The 15,836-nt window shown below is 42.0% G+C and overlaps 1 protein-coding gene across 6 annotated transcripts; it reads left to right on the forward strand.

Annotated features, from left to right (window-relative positions):
* The first annotated feature begins 1,342 nt into the window (after window positions 1-1,342).
* On the forward strand, window positions 1,343-10,744 carry RBM7 (RNA binding motif protein 7). 6 transcript variants are annotated; one of them, XM_038380674.2, is made up of 5 exons: window positions 1,343-1,550; window positions 3,656-3,818; window positions 6,007-6,109; window positions 8,353-8,452; window positions 9,331-10,744. In XM_038380674.2, the coding sequence occupies exons 1-5, from the start codon at window positions 1,455-1,457 to the stop codon at window positions 9,766-9,768; spliced, it is 900 nt and encodes a 299-aa protein (XP_038236602.1). In that variant the 5' UTR covers window positions 1,343-1,454; the 3' UTR covers window positions 9,769-10,744. The 6 variants fall into 6 exon arrangements, with proteins under 6 accessions (XP_038236602.1, XP_038236601.1, XP_038236603.1 ...); XM_038380673.1 differs by having other exon boundaries at window positions 1,347-1,550; window positions 8,350-8,452; XM_043500812.1 differs by lacking the exon at window positions 1,343-1,550 and adding an exon at window positions 1,754-2,108 and having other exon boundaries at window positions 8,350-8,452.
* Window positions 10,745-15,836: the final 5,092 nt, after the last annotated feature.

Genomic DNA, 15,836 nt, shown 5'->3' on the forward strand with positions numbered 1-15,836 from the left:
TAAGAATAATAAGAAAATATGCAAAATTATCCCGTCGCCAGAGTCTCCTGGAGCACCTTGTCTGATCTTTGCTTCTAGATTGCATGCCCCTGGTGACAGCGACCATGTTTTCATTTCTACCCTATACTGTACTTCACTTTGACTGATTAACATCCTTCTGCAGGCCTCAATGCCTGGCTGTGTCCCTGAATCTGCAGGGAATCAGCCTGTTGCCTTCGTGTGTGTCATATGGTTATGGGTGGCCCTCACTTTTAATTTGTCCCTTCCTTCTTCCCAGAGCTAGGCATTTCCCGCTCCTCTCCATGAGACATTAGCTGTACCTCTTGCTACTGTGTAAGAGGAAGTCAGACCTCCCCCCTTCCAGGTATCTGTCAGAGGTGAGTACCGCCCACCCAGAATAGGATTATATACTGAGTTTGGGATAGGAGTTTCTCTGCCTATTTGTCTTTACTGTCCATTCTGGATCAGTTGGCAGGTTGCTACACAGCAGAATGCCATCTTTCAAGGTAAGGCACACGTTCATTTTTGTTTTTTTTACGACAAATCTTGGGATTCCTGGTAGTCTGTGGTAATATCTTTCTTACACTTGCTCACATTTGGTGTTATTGGGCATAATACTTTGTGTCACACCCCTCAGCTATCTGTGTGGTTAGTTTCTTGCTAAACAAGTGTCCCTTGCTGCTGCTGGGAAACATTCGCTTTCTCACAGCAACAAGGCACATACCGGAACTCGTGCTTTCTACAGCTTTTCCTTTCCCCCTTGTGCTTAAACAGCACATCCCAGACATATAGATTTTAAAGGTCAGAAATGACCATTGTGATCATCTAGGCTGAGTTCCTGCTTAGTAGGTCAAATAATTTCACCCACTGATTCCTGTGTCATTTTACAGTAATGCCAACTCTCACAACAGGAGGTGTTTCCTTGGAAGCCCCAGCTTCTGGAATCATACGAGACTTAACGAAAAACAGGTTTCCAAGCCCTGACAGTTGAGGGGAAATGCTTGAACTGTGACCTAAAGGCTCAACATCTGCAAGGCAAAGCAAGCCACCCCCCACTTCACCATGATATTTTTTTGGATTTTCATTATTTTTAAAATCAGACTCAAGATTTTTGCAGCACTGTGGCTAGCAGACAGTCCAGCTGGAGCCCACCTCCTGGCCCTTCCCTCCTCCTCCTCGGCAGCAGCCACTCCCCCAGCAGTACTCATTCCCCTCCTAAAGTAGCCCAGACAGGGAGAGTCAGGGAGTGGAACACGTGGCTTTTTATGCCCAGGGCTGCGCATGCGCACAGCGGAGACCCCCCCCCCGTGTTCCCCGACCAACGAGCGCATGCGCGCGCCCGCCCGCCACCGTAAAGCACTCCCGTAAAGGCGTAAAGCTCTCACCCGCAAACGGTTGCGCCTGCGTAATGCGCTGCGGGCGCCTGCGCAGTCAGTCGGGGCCCGTGTGGGGAGATGGGCGCGGCGGCGGCCGAGGCCAACCGGACCCTGTTCGTGGGGAACCTGGACCCCCGGGTGACCGAGGAGCTGATCTTCGAGCTCTTCCACCAGGTACCGGCTTCTGCGCTCTCCTGCGGGGCGCGAGCTGGGAGGGCAGGACGAGGCCAGGTCTCCCCCTCCCCGCGCGCCGCGATGGGCGCCAGCCCCGCCCCCGGCTCCGCCCGCGGGCCCGGGCCGAGCCCCGCACGCCGCCCACGTAGCCCTGCCCCGCGTCGGCTCCTCACGCCTCGCCCCGGGCCGGCGGGGCGCCCCTTCTGCAGCCGCTGGGGGCCGGTCCCCGCCCGCTTCACCCCGCTCTGGAGCGTCCACACGGCCCGTGCCCTTCCGGGAGCCGCGTCTCGCCGCCCCGCTCATGCGCTGTCAAGCTGGGCTTGGCCTCCCTGCCGCCGGCCTCTAACACGTCCGCACCCACCGCGCGGCGGCGCCTGGCCCGCGGCTCTGAGCTGCCGCCAGGCTGCAAAACGACAGGGCTTGGATCCCAGTCACAGCAGGGCTTGGAGTCCCACCCCTCTAGCAAGGCCCTCGGGACCAGGGTCTTGAATGCTTGCTGGCCTCACTCAGATTGATTTGAGTGTGGACCAAAGGGGGAGGGGGGCCTTGGGCTCAAACCTGAGTCAGCGCTTGGGCTTAGTTGTGCAGTGTAGACATACTCCGCTGTTAAAGCCGGAAATCATCTAGTCCAGTGATTCTCAAACTTAATTGCTCCGCAACCCCCTCCTGATGACAAAAATTGCTACATGACCCCAGGGAGGTGGGATTGAAGTCTCAGCCTGCCTGAGCACCACCACCCTGGGTGGAGGGGCCAAAGCTCAAGCCTCACCACCCCATGCAGGGCTTCATCCCCAGGCAGGGGACCTGTAACCTGAGCCCCCGTGCCCAGGGCTAAAGTCAAAGCCTGAGCCCAGGGCTAAAGCCCTTGGCTTCGGTCCTGGGCCCCAGCAAGTGTAACAGCAGCCCTGGCAACCCCATTAAAACAGGTTGTGACCCACTTTGTGGTCCTGACCCACAGTTTGAGAACTCCTGATCTAGTCTGACCTCCTGCAAAAGGCAGGGCAGAGAATTTTGCACTTCAAATCCTGCATCAGCACTGTTAAACTCTTACAATTTTATTACCAGGCTCATGATAGTATATGTGGGTTTTTTGTGAAGGCACAACTGCTGAAGTAGATTGAAGAATAATACCACCACATAGTTCTTACAGCACTTGCTATTAGCAGATCTCAAAGCATTTCGCCACACTTTAACTTATTGTTCTCAATACTCTGAGGTGGAGGACTATTCTCATTTTTATAGGTGGAGTACTGAGGCACAGAGAGGCTACATGAATTAAGCAAGGTCATACATCTGACAAAGTGGGTGTTCACTCACAAAAGCTTATGCTCCGATAAATAAGTCTGTTACTCTATAAGGTGCCGCAGGACTCTTTGCCGCTTTTACAGATCCAGACTAACAGGACTACCCTTCTGATCCTCAAGGTCATACAGGAAATCACCAGTCTTGAACTCCAGTCTCCCTACTATTAAGATGGTTCAGTGGTGAGGCACTGGCCTATCAACTAACACTTTTTAAAAAAAAAAAAAAAAAAAATCTGTCATAATTGTGAAGGAAAGCTTGGAATGTGACCTAAAGGCTCAAACCAGTAAACACAGAAACCAAAACTTATTATTGTCGGATGTCATGATTTTTAAGCCAGTGTCACTATTTTTGATTGCTTGTGGCTGGCAGTATTGATCAAGCCTATTCCTTGGTCTCTTTCTTCCCTTTCTAATTTGAGGTGTCTTACCCAAATTTGTTAGTCTCTAAGGTGCCACAAGTACTCCTTTTCTTTTTGCCTTCTATTGCAGTACATGTTTTGTTCTTAGAGTAACATAGGTGGCTTGCATAACTACAACTGCTTCTTATTATTCTTTGTCCTGTGGTAGTGCCTAGAGGACACTCCATCAGGACATTGTATGCATGCATAATAAGATACTCCCTGCCCCAAACAGCTTCACTTAAATACAGATGCATGTAATAGTTCTCTGCAGAACTGGCATGTGTGTGATGGTGTGCTTGCTTATGAGTTTCTTTCTTTCCTTTTTCATTTCTTTGTAAGAGTAAAACTCTTCTGAACTTGCTCCATTTTTATTTAACATTTTTTGTTTCTTGATTTGCAGGCAGGTCCAGTAATTAAAGTTAAAATACCTAAGGATAGAGATGGTAAACCAAAGCAATTTGCATTTGTGAATTTCAAACACGAAGAATCTGTCCCTTATGGAATGAGTCTACTTAATGGGATCAAACTTTTTGGAAGGCCCATCAAAATTCAGTTCCGATCAGGTATCCATGAAATAAACATTTAAACAATCTAGTTCTTTTAGGCAAAGTGGAGTTATTTTTTTTCCCCTTCACAGAAAACTTGACAATCTATATTTAATATTTTTAGATAAAAAGGATATTCATTGTAGGATATCAAATTGTAATTCACTTTTCTAATGGCTGGTATATTTGTGAAATGAAGGTGTCAGAACAGATTTGTACACTAGCTTTTCCTTATACTTTTTCTGCAGCAGGAGACTTGTCTGTCAGCTCTACCTGAACATAAGCTGTGTGGTGTGTTTTTTTTTTTTTTTTTTTTAAGTGTTAACTCTGATTTCAGGTTTTTGTTTTTTACACTGCAAATATTGTGTGAATGGTGACTATAGTAATCCTAATCAATTACATCTATGTATTTAGAGAACTTCTACATTTTTCTCAAGGCTGTTCAAATCTACAGTATGGGGGTGGGGGGGAAGCTTCCGATTTAGCTGAGCGTATACCTAAAATTGTCTAATAGCATTGAAACAGCAGAAATGGTTCAGACTCAAATGATGGGATTTGTTTTTCACAAAAGTCCAAGTCTCTGACCTCAGTTTTGATCATTGATCAAGAAGTAATGTTCTGGAGGCAACAGTATACAGTCCGAGTGAATGCCTGGGTTTGCCAGTGGGAGTGACTGATGCCTGAAAAGAGGAAGGAAATATCTATTGGAATTCTTAGATAAGAATCTCAAAAAGTGGTGATAATCCTTTAGATCAGTGGTGCCCACCCTTATTACACAGGAGGGCCACATAAACCCAATTTTGTGTGGGTCAAACAGATTAAATCCTAAAATATGTATAAAGTCACCTATATTGATATTTTAAGTTCAGTGTGTTTTGTACATATTTAGAAAATACTGTACATAGAAATCCTATTAACACACTTCTGCAAACTAAAATGATGTAAGCATGACAAAACGCTAAAATTGGCTGTTGGCGTATTATGTTGAAGCAGGCTGCAAGCCTTAAGAACTGCTCTGGTGGGCCATAGAATTCATTAACTTTATTTTCTTGAGTTTTATGCAAAAGGTTAATATATATAGTATCAGATAAGTAGGGTCAGTAAACAATCTATTTAAATGTATTCCTGCCTATTACATAGGTGGAAAAATTGAGTTCAGTGAATGCACAGTTTAGTCATTTGGAGTGTAATACAGTACACACTGGAGTCAGAGGCAAAGCTCATATTAATACATTATGGTAGTATCTAGTGGCTGCAACTAAGATTACTGACCTATTGTGCTTAGTGCTATATGGCATAAGAGATGATCCCTGCCTTGATGAGTCCATTGCTTTCAATAGGTGAGGCTCAAACCATTAGTGAAATGGGTTGCCTTAAGAAACATAAGCTTTCCTACAAGGTAAGGAGAGCTCACTCTTCAGGTTTTCTGCTATATGTTTGGATTATCTATTTTATAGCTCCAAGAAATACTCTAAACCGGTGCCTCTGAACCTTTCCAGATTACTGTACCCCTTTCAAGAGTCTGAATTGTCTTGTGTAAACCCCCAAGTTTCACCTGACTTAAACTTACAAAATCCGACATAAAAATACAAAAGTGTCACAGCACGCTATTACTGAAAAATTGCTTACTTTCTAATTTACTATATAATTATAAAATCAATTGGAATATAAATATTGTACTTGCATTTCAGTGTATCATACACAGAGCAGTATAAAGAAATCATTGTCTGAAATTTTAGTTTGTACTGACTTCACTAGTGCTTTTTATGTAGCCTGTTAAACTAGGCAAATATCGAGATGAGTTGATGTACCCCCTGGAAGACCTCTGAGTACCCCCAGGGGTACACATACCCCTGGTTTGAGGACTGCTGCTCTAAACTCCTCATGCTTTAGTTGGGGGTGGGGGGAGGGGAAGGGGTTTACAAATTACTGTTACTGGCATGTTAGTAACAGTTGTATCTGATTGCAGTTAAACTAGGTTTACTAGCCAGAATGTTGCAAGTTGATTGAATCTTTACCATTGGGTATTAAAACAGTTGCAACACCCTGTTTTGTAAACCTGATTGTGTGCCTTGATAGTTCACTGATGAAACTCCAAAGCTAATTAAGCAATGCACAAGTGTTTCCATCTTCTAACCCGTGTTCATTTCTTATCCGAACTTCCATTCGTTCTTTAGGTTATCTTAAAATGTTTGTTTTAATTCAGGGAGTAGTCATGCATCTCAAGATGGCAATTCATCTTATTCCCAGCATGGAACCTCTAATACAAGTCCTTCCAGCACACCACATTCAACACCAAATTCAAACAGGTAAAGACTTCTATCCCACCTACCAGCAAGTTCTTATCAAATATATACTTTCGTAATTTCATATATGGTGATTTTGCTATGGCTGCTGTCCTGCTTCTGGGCAGAGTAGCAGTTGTACCTTCTTTCCAGTGTGAGGCTCTCTTCCTATTCACTTTTATACTGTTTATAGGTGGATACAGTTGTATCTCTTGGGGCAACAAAATAAAAATTGGGAACCTACTGTGAGGGGAAAAATGTGTGTTTTTGTTTTTGTTTTTTAAATGAAAACAAGGTTGAAAAAGTGTGCCCAATGTGAAACCCTAGTTTTCTAAAGCTTTCCACTTCATATGCTCTAGTGAGCTGTGTTCTTTTGGGGAAAATCTAATGAAAATAGAAAGTTTGTAGTAATTTAGGGCAGGTCTAAACTACTGTTTAAATTAATCTAACTTGTCACTTAGGGATGTGGAAAAAGGCCCTCACGTTCTCTCAGCGATGCAAGTTTCGTGCTGTCCACACAGATGCTATATTAGCAGAAGATGCTGTCCCACCAACATAGCTTCCGCTTCTTGCTGAGGTGGAGTAATTATGCTGATGGGAGATCCTCCATTGGCATAGCACATCTTTACTAGATGCACTACAGCAGTGCAGCGGTAGTTTAGCCTTGCCCTTAGTGTCTCTGGTTTTTGTTCCTCTGTGTTGCTGTAGACCGTAGAGTTTATTTTATTACAAAAGCGGTGTTGTGAAGCTTGATCTGAGACTTCACAGAACCGGTCAGGTGTATCTCAACTGAAATCCTGCATGCAGGTTAACAGATCTAAGTGAAAGGCGGGTAAGATCCTATTGAAAAAATAGCTGACACTTAGCTTATGCTAAGCAAAGCAATCCTGAATTCTTTCTGTAAAATCAAAAGGTGCCAAAATTATCTGCTCCAAAATTGGATTTGTGGTTACCAGAGAAATATAGTGTTCAGTGGCCACTATTTGATGGGTTAGTATACCCACTATCAAAAGCAATACTTTTGAGCCTTACTTGGTGATTCACTTAAAACTAGGCTATGTCTACTCTACATGAGCTGCAACAGAACAGTTGCAGGTATGCTGCTGTGGGGTAGATGTTTTCTATGTTGACAGAAGGGGTTGTCTGTTGATGTAGTTAATTTCCCTGTCTACAAAGTGGTAGCTAGGTCCACTTAACCGCATCTATAGCGTGTGTTAGGTTAACCTAACTACAGTGCACAGGGTGCAAAATTTCTCTCAGCTCTGAGTGACATAAGTAGGTTGATCTAACTTAAGGGTAGACTAGGCCCTAGTCTCTGTACGTGACTACAGACTTACTGGATGGCTTCTTTTTAACTTGTAAGTTATGATGAGAATGTCAAGTACAAGTGTAATAGCTAACTTAAATGTAAATGATCCATGCAGATTTGATTCTTGTTTTGATAGTGTACAAATAAAACTTCAACAGGTCTTGAGTAACTGAACTATCTAGTATTGTTAGTTCATGCAGATGTTTAGAAAAATCTTATTGACACATCTACCACAAACAACCCCCATGGATGTAACTTTGTGCATTGAATAATTCAGTGGTAAATAGAAATCTCTGTCCAGACCTTTTGTGGTGCCATCAAATAAAATTGTGAATTGTCTTTAGCTTAGTATGTTGTTCAAATGATATCACTTAAGTAGTCAGAGTAAACTTTTATGCAATTCAGCATACGAAAAAGTTGCTACCTCCTCTGGTATAATTTGGTTCAGAACCAGGAAGCAGTTTTTTCGTTTTTTTTCCAAATGAGACCTTGTTACTTTGCATTCCAAACAAAATCTTTAGAGCTTCTCTCCTTATGCAACAGGTATGCATTCTTAGTGGCCCAAAACTTAATGGTCTAAATAAGTATTGCCAATTGGTAACAGCATACCTTTAATTTTCTTTTTTTGATGGCTAGTCCCTTTTGAGAAAAGCTAAATTAGTTTCAGCTACAATCACTCCTGCCTCAAAGTCCACCTGCCAATTCTTGTGGTTTGAGTCACTTCCTTGTTTAAGCATGTTTTTTCCATTGCTGTGTGAAAGACCCACACAGAAAAGGGGAAATAACAATGGGCAAAGGGTTGTCAAATACACAAAATAAGCAAGCCTTTTTAAAGAGGAAAAAATTACAGCGCAACTTTTTTTAAAAAAAAGACTGATTAGGCTGCTGATGCCCCTTTAACTTGCACAATGATGGTTGGAAACACTAAAGACTAAAATTCCTAATCTTTCTTCAGCAGATATGATAGGAGCACAGACAACACGTTAGCAACAGGATTCACATCCATGCAGATGCTGCAGAGGTCTTTCTCATCTCCTGATAGCCTTCAGAGACAACCGGTATGCTGTTTAAATCAATAGAAACAGAAAATCTAAAGCTAGTGGTCACAAGCAGTAGGTGGATAACACATGAAAGAATTTTTTTTTTTAATTTTAAGTACTTTTTTTACTTAGGGATACTTATTTAACAGATACTGATTCACAGGAATGTGTTTATGGAGTGTTGAAAGTATGATTGCAGTAGGTTTACTGTTCCTACCACTGAGGTGTTTAGTGCCTGAAAACTCTTTGAACCAAAGAGTAACTATAGATAAAGCAATCGGTATATACTTATTCTGTGAAGCTGCATCCAGTCCTTCTGTTAGTAAGTATTCATATCCAAGCTTTTCAGCTGAGGAGCAAATATTGTTCCACAAAGGACATCTTAGCATCCATATGAATACGGCTCTGATTTTTCATTCTGTTTTGAGTGTCAACTTCTGAAAACAAATGCTCACTCGCCAAAAATAGGTCAGTATGTTACTTTTTTGTCTGCTTTGGGTTAACTGTGTAATCTCCAACAAAAACTACATCTCAAAAATTAAATGCTCTTGCTTATTATCCTGAATTTTATTTAGTATATCATTTAAAAGAATTAAGCAGGCCTGGCTCATTAGAGGGATGAAAATACTGTATGACATTAAAGTCTCCAGTAGAGAGAGTGTGGCTGCCATGAATGCTGATGCACATAGTGCATGGTATTCTTCCTGTATTTACTATTTATGTAATGCAGAACTCCATAGCTCTTTGTAAGCATTTAAAAAACTGTCCTAAATCTTGCACCATGGAGTGCTAAGCTGTTCCATTAGTCATCCAGTCTCGGCAGAACCCAATGCTGATTCAGTATCCGTCAAATCGGCTAGACTTCTTTCTTGATTTAGCCTTTTTCCCCCCCCCAGATGAATAGTGGTACACGGCAGCAGTCACAATACATCGGAAAGTATGGTTCTCTGCCTGCAGATCAGTCCAGTTATATCTCATCGGGGCAGCAGAGTCATTCATTTAATCAGTCTTCAGGCTCACAAATGCAGCGTCGTCCAGATGGATCGTCAGCACAGCGCAAGAACAGGCTGAACTCCCATCCTTATCATATGGACAGCAGACATTTTAACCGTGAGCAGCGTTTTGGAGATTATGGCTCTGATCATCATTACAGGGGGAACAGAGATGAGTACAGCTATGAAGAGAGGAGTCCTCATGATGCTGGATCTGATCACTATTCTAGAGGGAACAGGGATGAGTACTGCTATGAAGACAGGAGCCATGATGGCTGGAGCCATGACTATAACAGAAGAGAGAACTACAGAGATGGCAAATGGCGTCCATCCCGGCATTAGCTAGTATTTAAAGTGGGCTCTAAAGAACTTTTATGGGCTCTCGCCTCCAGATCTCAAATTGATTTTAACAAAGTGTATAGAGTAACATTGTAAGTTACCTTTTAAAAAAAAAAAAAAAAATTTGTAAAGTCATGTGCATTAACTTTTTAAAAAAAAAAGCTTCATTTTTATTAACCTTTCACCTCAGGGTTTTATGTAGAGAAATGTGCCACAATTTAAAAAAAAATCGTAGTTTGGGGGAGGTGAAGTTGTACACCTTGGTTGCATTAAAGAAAATGGGTATTTTTGTAGTTTAAAGTCTCTGCAACTGGTCTGGTGGTAATCCCATTAAACAAATTCCTTGTAGTATGATGTGTGACAGTTTAAATATTGAAGACAGTGTTTCATACTGAAATAAAGGTTGCTTTTGAAAAATGTATTGAAGAATAGTATTTGCCCTGTAAAAGCTGTGGATAAAACAATTTCAGTATTTCAAGTTCTTGCATTTAAGGACTTGGCTCTCATTTGTTCCAATCTAGAGTCTTTTGATTTGTTTAAAAATTATGTGCAGTAGCCTAAAATGTTTGAAGAAATTATGTTTATGTAACTTAAATCATTCAGGAACTGATTGCATCCCTTTTGAAGTATGTTTGAAAATCTCAATTTAGCCTGTACCTCTTGATGCAAAGAATTTTTGTTTAATGCACAGGAGAAACAGGTGTCTATTTTATAAATATTTAGATGTATGCCCCTAATTTTTATGCAATATTAACTTTTAAATCAGTTGCTGAATTGTGGTCTGACTGAACTACAGTATACAAAAGTAATAAGGGTTGGTTTATTTGTTCCAGATTAGTAACAAAGAGGCTGTTAGTGACAGAATTCCATGTTTTGAAATCTTGTTTAAATAACTATTCATGTGCCCTGATCACTTTAATATATGCATTCCTATGTTTCAGTATAGCAATAAACTTTTTTTAAGATTATTCAGTGAAAAGTTTGAGGTTTTAAGCTGTTTCTCTTCAGTTTGCATCTTAGTGTCTCTCCTACATAGCTAGGTGAGTAAGAATTAAGTGGTAACTAGAAATACAGAACCAACTAAAGGACTTACTGAAATCTAATTTTTCAGACTTTTGATTTACATAATGTTCTCTGAGTCATTGACTTGCTCAGGTTTTACGGACACAGACTAACAGCTGCTACTCTGAAAAGAAAAGGAGTACTTGTGGCACCTTAGATTAAATTTATTAGAGCATAAGCTTTCATGAGCTAGAGCTCACTTCATTGGCTGCATACTTGCTCCAAACCAGTCAGAATAAGGAAAATAGAATAGTCATTGTCAAGAGGAATGAATATGCTCACGGTTTTCCTGAAAGATTTAAAGAACTGACATCACTATGGACCCCATCCTTCTTTAAAGCCTGGCAGTGGATGACAAGTTATAGTACAGTATTGAGACAGATTAAACTTTAGATTTTAGTAGTTCCAATCTACTGGACCTATATAAAATCTGATAAGATGCAAGGACTAGGAGACAAGCACGTCTCATTGTAATTGTCAAGCTCCATAATACTAAAACCCTTAATGAAACATGTTCCATAAAATTTCCTTTCAGATCAGACTGATCTGTGTGTTTGAGAACTTATACTATTGTGACTAAAGAGGATGTCAGTCTAATATCAGGCTCCGTTTTTGACAAGCACAAAAATCCACACACCTATGATAAATTGCAATCAATCAGTTGTGCAAGGTGCAAGTGATATGAAGAGAAGTAACTTTAATGCTGTGAAGCTCTTAAAACATTATGTATGCCATAGGAATGATTAAAGCCTGCAAGCCATGAAGCAAAGATGCAGGACTTGATACATGATATGGCATCAGACATTTCATTGTATGATGATTGGAAGATTTTAAAAAAAAAATTCTGGCAGAAGACTTTTGGAATAACAAATGGATGTCTTCCAAAGACTCATCCTTCATTTTACAAGGATCAACCATTTTGTCTTCATGGTTCGGAGGTTTTTTTTTAATCTGAGGCTATTTAGTAGATACTCAAAGTTGACACTTTACTACCAAGTTTTAGTACACTGGTGTTCTGATTAATCTCCTTTTCCCTAGCAGATATACACCACTCAATTTAAAAAAGCCTTCCTGATCCATTGAATTTAACATGCACAGAATGAAATCATAATTTAACTCACCTTTTCCTTGTGTAGTGCTAATTCCAGAAAGCTAAGCTAATCACATACTGAGTTAGGATGACCAGTTCTGCTCTCAAATAAGTTATTGGGTTTGATTTTCAGAATAGATGCAGTGAATTTAATTAGAAGCTAAATGAGCTGCAGAGAAGCCAGAAAACCACATCTTGCTTGCAAACTTTGGATAGGAACCTAGCCATATAGTTTGCCAGAATATATCTATTCTTTTGTAAATAAGAAAATTGATTGGTTTTAGCTGAGTAAGTGTGTTTTCAACTGGTCACGCTTTCAGATAAGTTGAAAAAGTTGATAGAAAAAGGGAAGTTTGGCAGGATGCAGGTGACTTTTCTGCTAGTTCACCAATTTCTTTGGAGCACACACTGTAATGGAAGTGTTAGTTTCCCAGATGCTATCCTGATTGCTATTTCCTTATTTCTTGTAGCACTGAAAACTAGGATATGTGATCCTTGTGCAGTATACATTCTGGGAAAAGTATTTTTTTAAACTGGTGTAGACAGTTATCCAAGCAAGAAAAGTTAATTTAGCTAAATTTCAATGTAAAAAACCCATGATTTATTTAAAAAAAATAACTGTCTTAATGTTACTTTTACTTAAAAATGCCAGCAGTAGTACCAGGCAATAAGATCTAGTGCTAAAATAGTCTTAATCAGATTTCATGAACACTCAAGGCCAGATTTTACTATGAAAAAATTTTACCTTTTCTATAATTTTTTTCCACATTCCACCTTTTATTTCATGAGATACTTCATGACCTGCAAATGTGAGACTGCAACAGCAGAAAACTACCATATTAAAGACATCCATAAGATAACTTGGACATTTAGATAGTGATTCTGCAGGATGCTAGTTAAATTAGAAATGTAAAAATTAAAAGTACCATTGGTATTTTATGCGCATATCCATGAACTGCTTGTAAATCACTTGGATTTAAGCACAGAGTGTGCTGAATAGGTGTTCTCATTTTAGAGTGCCAGGGCCCTTAAATAGTATCTGGGTTTTCTGTTCAGTGGGAAATTCTGCAATTTTGAGTTTGTTTTGAAACTTAAAACCAAATATTTTGAAATGATCCAACATAAGGCAAACCAAACTGGGTCAGACTAAAGGTCCAACTAGGCCAGTATCCCATCTTCCAACAGTGGCCAATGCTAGATGCCCCAGAGGGAATAAACAGAACAGATAATCAGCAAGATATACCTCCCGTATCACCCATTCCCAGCTTCTGGCAAAAAGTTTTATAATTGGACTTTTTAAACTTAATTAAAAATGCATTTCCTTCTGAAAAGTTTTGAAATAAATCAAATGTTTTCTTTTAAGAATTACTGCTTCCCCTTGAATTAAAAAAAAACAAATATTTCTAATGGATGTTACAAAAACATACGTTTTGGGACAAATTTGTTAGTAGTTTTACTTTAACTTTGGGTTAAGACAGAGGTTGGCAAACTATGGCCTGTGGGTCACATCCAGCCCTTGGGACTGGCCCCTGAGCTCCTGGCCCAGGAGGCTCACCCCCGGCCCCTCCCTTACTGTCCCCCTCCCCCACAGCCACACCACCTTGTGTTGTGATGCTGTGGGAGGCTCCAGGCAGTGCAGTAAGGGGTGGAGGGGGTGTTGGATAGAGGGCAGGGGAGTTTGGAGGGTGGAGAACAGGGTTGAATGGGTGGGGGCAGGCAATCAGGAAGGAGAAGGGGGGTTGGATGGGGTGGTGGGGGGCAGTTGGGGCAAGGGGCAGTTGGATAGGGCAGGAGACCCAGGGGGGTCGATGGGGTAGGAGGGCTGTCAGGTTGCAAGAAGCCGGGGACCAGGGGCCAGACCATGCCTGGCTGTTTAGGGAGGCACATACAATTTCAGAAACCCAGTGTGGCCCTCAGACCCAAAAGTTTGCCCATCCCTGGGTTAAGAGGTCTATTGACAAACAAGACAGACAACTTCAACACTTTCCCCTCTGGAAAGCATTGAGAACTTTGAATTGTATGTTTCTTTTAGTGAGAGCAGCTTTCAGCAAGCTACGTTTTTAGTTTCAAGAAATCAGTAAAAGCACAAATTCATTAGAGGCCAAAATCTCCAGCAGTTGTGGGGAAGTTGGAGAAACTGCCGCAAGCTGCTGGTTGGATTTACCAAACATTTATGAGGAAGGTACTGTGGAGAGTTTTGTACCTCATCGATCCCTTAAGTTGGGGGGGCAGGAGGTAATCCCATCTCTACAGCTACATCCATTTTTACACCCAACCCCAGACATCAGCCAGAGAATGGCCAGAATCCATTCAATATGCCTCTAGGGCAGTGTGGGGCAATGTCCAGAGTTCATCCAATTCCCCCTTCCCTAGTGGGGTAGCACAACCTAGCAGCCAGAGTCAAAACTGCCCCCTTTGGAGGTAAAACGGGAGGCCTAGTGACCATCACAAGGGGAGTAGGAGGGCCCAAGCCAGGGCCCTGTCAACAGCAGAGTAATGTGCTAGGGAGTCAGTGGGGAATCCTCCTGAAACAGGCTGACCTCATAAGAGTGCAAGGTACCACTCCCTTAGCTTTCCTGGGTCACTTCCTACCCGCTCCCCTGCAACAGTGGTCCATAGGGTATCAGGGTCTCCAGGCACCTCAGCACCAGACACTCCCTGGGGTTCCAATAGCAGTTGGCCTCTGGTCCAGGTTTCTGTCTCTTCAGCTGTCATAGGAAAGAGTTGTGATGGCTCCTGGGCTGGAGCCTCTGTACAGTATCCTCCCTCCCCAGCAGCCAGCCAGCCCTGAATGAGCAGCTCTGCAGGCTTTTATACCTGACTTCTAGGTGGAGCATGCACAGCAGAGCCTCGGGTGGGGCTTCCTCTGCTAGGAGGGAAGGATTAACAGCATTTATTTATTTATTTTTGAAAGCAGTAATATGACCCTTAATTTACAAAATGAATTTACCGATACACCAACAATGGCTGGTAATTTGGTGCTTAATTGCAAATGTAGCTTGTTTTCAAGCACAGCACCAAGAAGTTATATACAAACTGGTTTGAATAATGGGAGCTTAGGTAACAAATTTGTAGTGCAGGGATCGTCAACCTTTGGCACGCAGCCCGCCAGGAAAAGCCCCCTGGCAGGCCGGGCCGGCTTGTTTACCTGCTGAGGGATGTGCTGGCTGCCGCTTCCCGCAGCCCCCATTGGCCTGGAGCGGCCGACTGTGGCCAGTGGGAGCCATGATTGGCCAACCTGTGGACGCGGCAGGTAAACAAACCGGCCCAGCCTGCCAGGGGGCTTTTCCTGGCGGGCCACGTGCCAAAGGTTGACGATCATATTGGTTGACGATCAATAAGGGTCATATTACTGCTTTCAAAAATAAATAAATAAATGCTCTGCCCATCACTCCAGTGTCCTGCTGTGACATTGCTTTGATGCAAAGAGACAGCTCTAACCACAGCAGGAAAAGCTTTATTGATTTAAAATAAAGCTTCCTTCTTCCATGGTGATACTTTACGTGAAGGGAAATCCAAGCAGCACTATGTTTTTTAAAAATTGAAGACCCTAATATGTGGCTCATACTTCACTCTGCTCCCTATGCTACAACCACAATGCAGTGGTTTCTGCTTTCTAACTGGTAGTGGTTGCCTACTTTAGGGCCTCAAGAACATTGCTGTGTGCTTCATGTGAGCAAACAAAGTTGGACTTACACATGAAATTAAAAATGGTAGGGGAGGGTTCAATGCTTTGACAATGGGGCACAGACCCTTTCTCCTCTTGATTCTTCGTTTGAGTGCAGGTCAAGTTGGGAATGGCTATCCCACCGTATGCACTATGTAATGGCTGTTCCGCAACCCCTACGTGCAATGACTTGGTGGGTTTTGGTCCACTTTCTAGTGGATAAGTCTTTGCATAATAAAAAAAAACATTCTC

The sequence above is a fragment of the Dermochelys coriacea genome, chromosome 22 (assembly GCF_009764565.3).
Source record: "Dermochelys coriacea isolate rDerCor1 chromosome 22, rDerCor1.pri.v4, whole genome shotgun sequence".
Classification (NCBI taxonomy): Eukaryota; Metazoa; Chordata; order Testudines; family Dermochelyidae; genus Dermochelys; species Dermochelys coriacea.

Coding starts and splice junctions, on each gene's coding strand:
- RBM7 (XM_038380673.1), top strand. CDS start 1,455: ATGGGCGCGGCGGCGGCCGAGGCCAACCGGACCCTGTTCGTGGGGAAC. Junction 1,551..3,655: donor TCTTCGAGCTCTTCCACCAG/GTACCGGCTTCT, acceptor CTTGATTTGCAG/GCAGGTCCAGTAATTAAAGT. Junction 6,110..8,349: donor TCAACACCAAATTCAAACAG/GTAAAGACTTCT, acceptor ATCTTTCTTCAG/CAGATATGATAGGAGCACAG.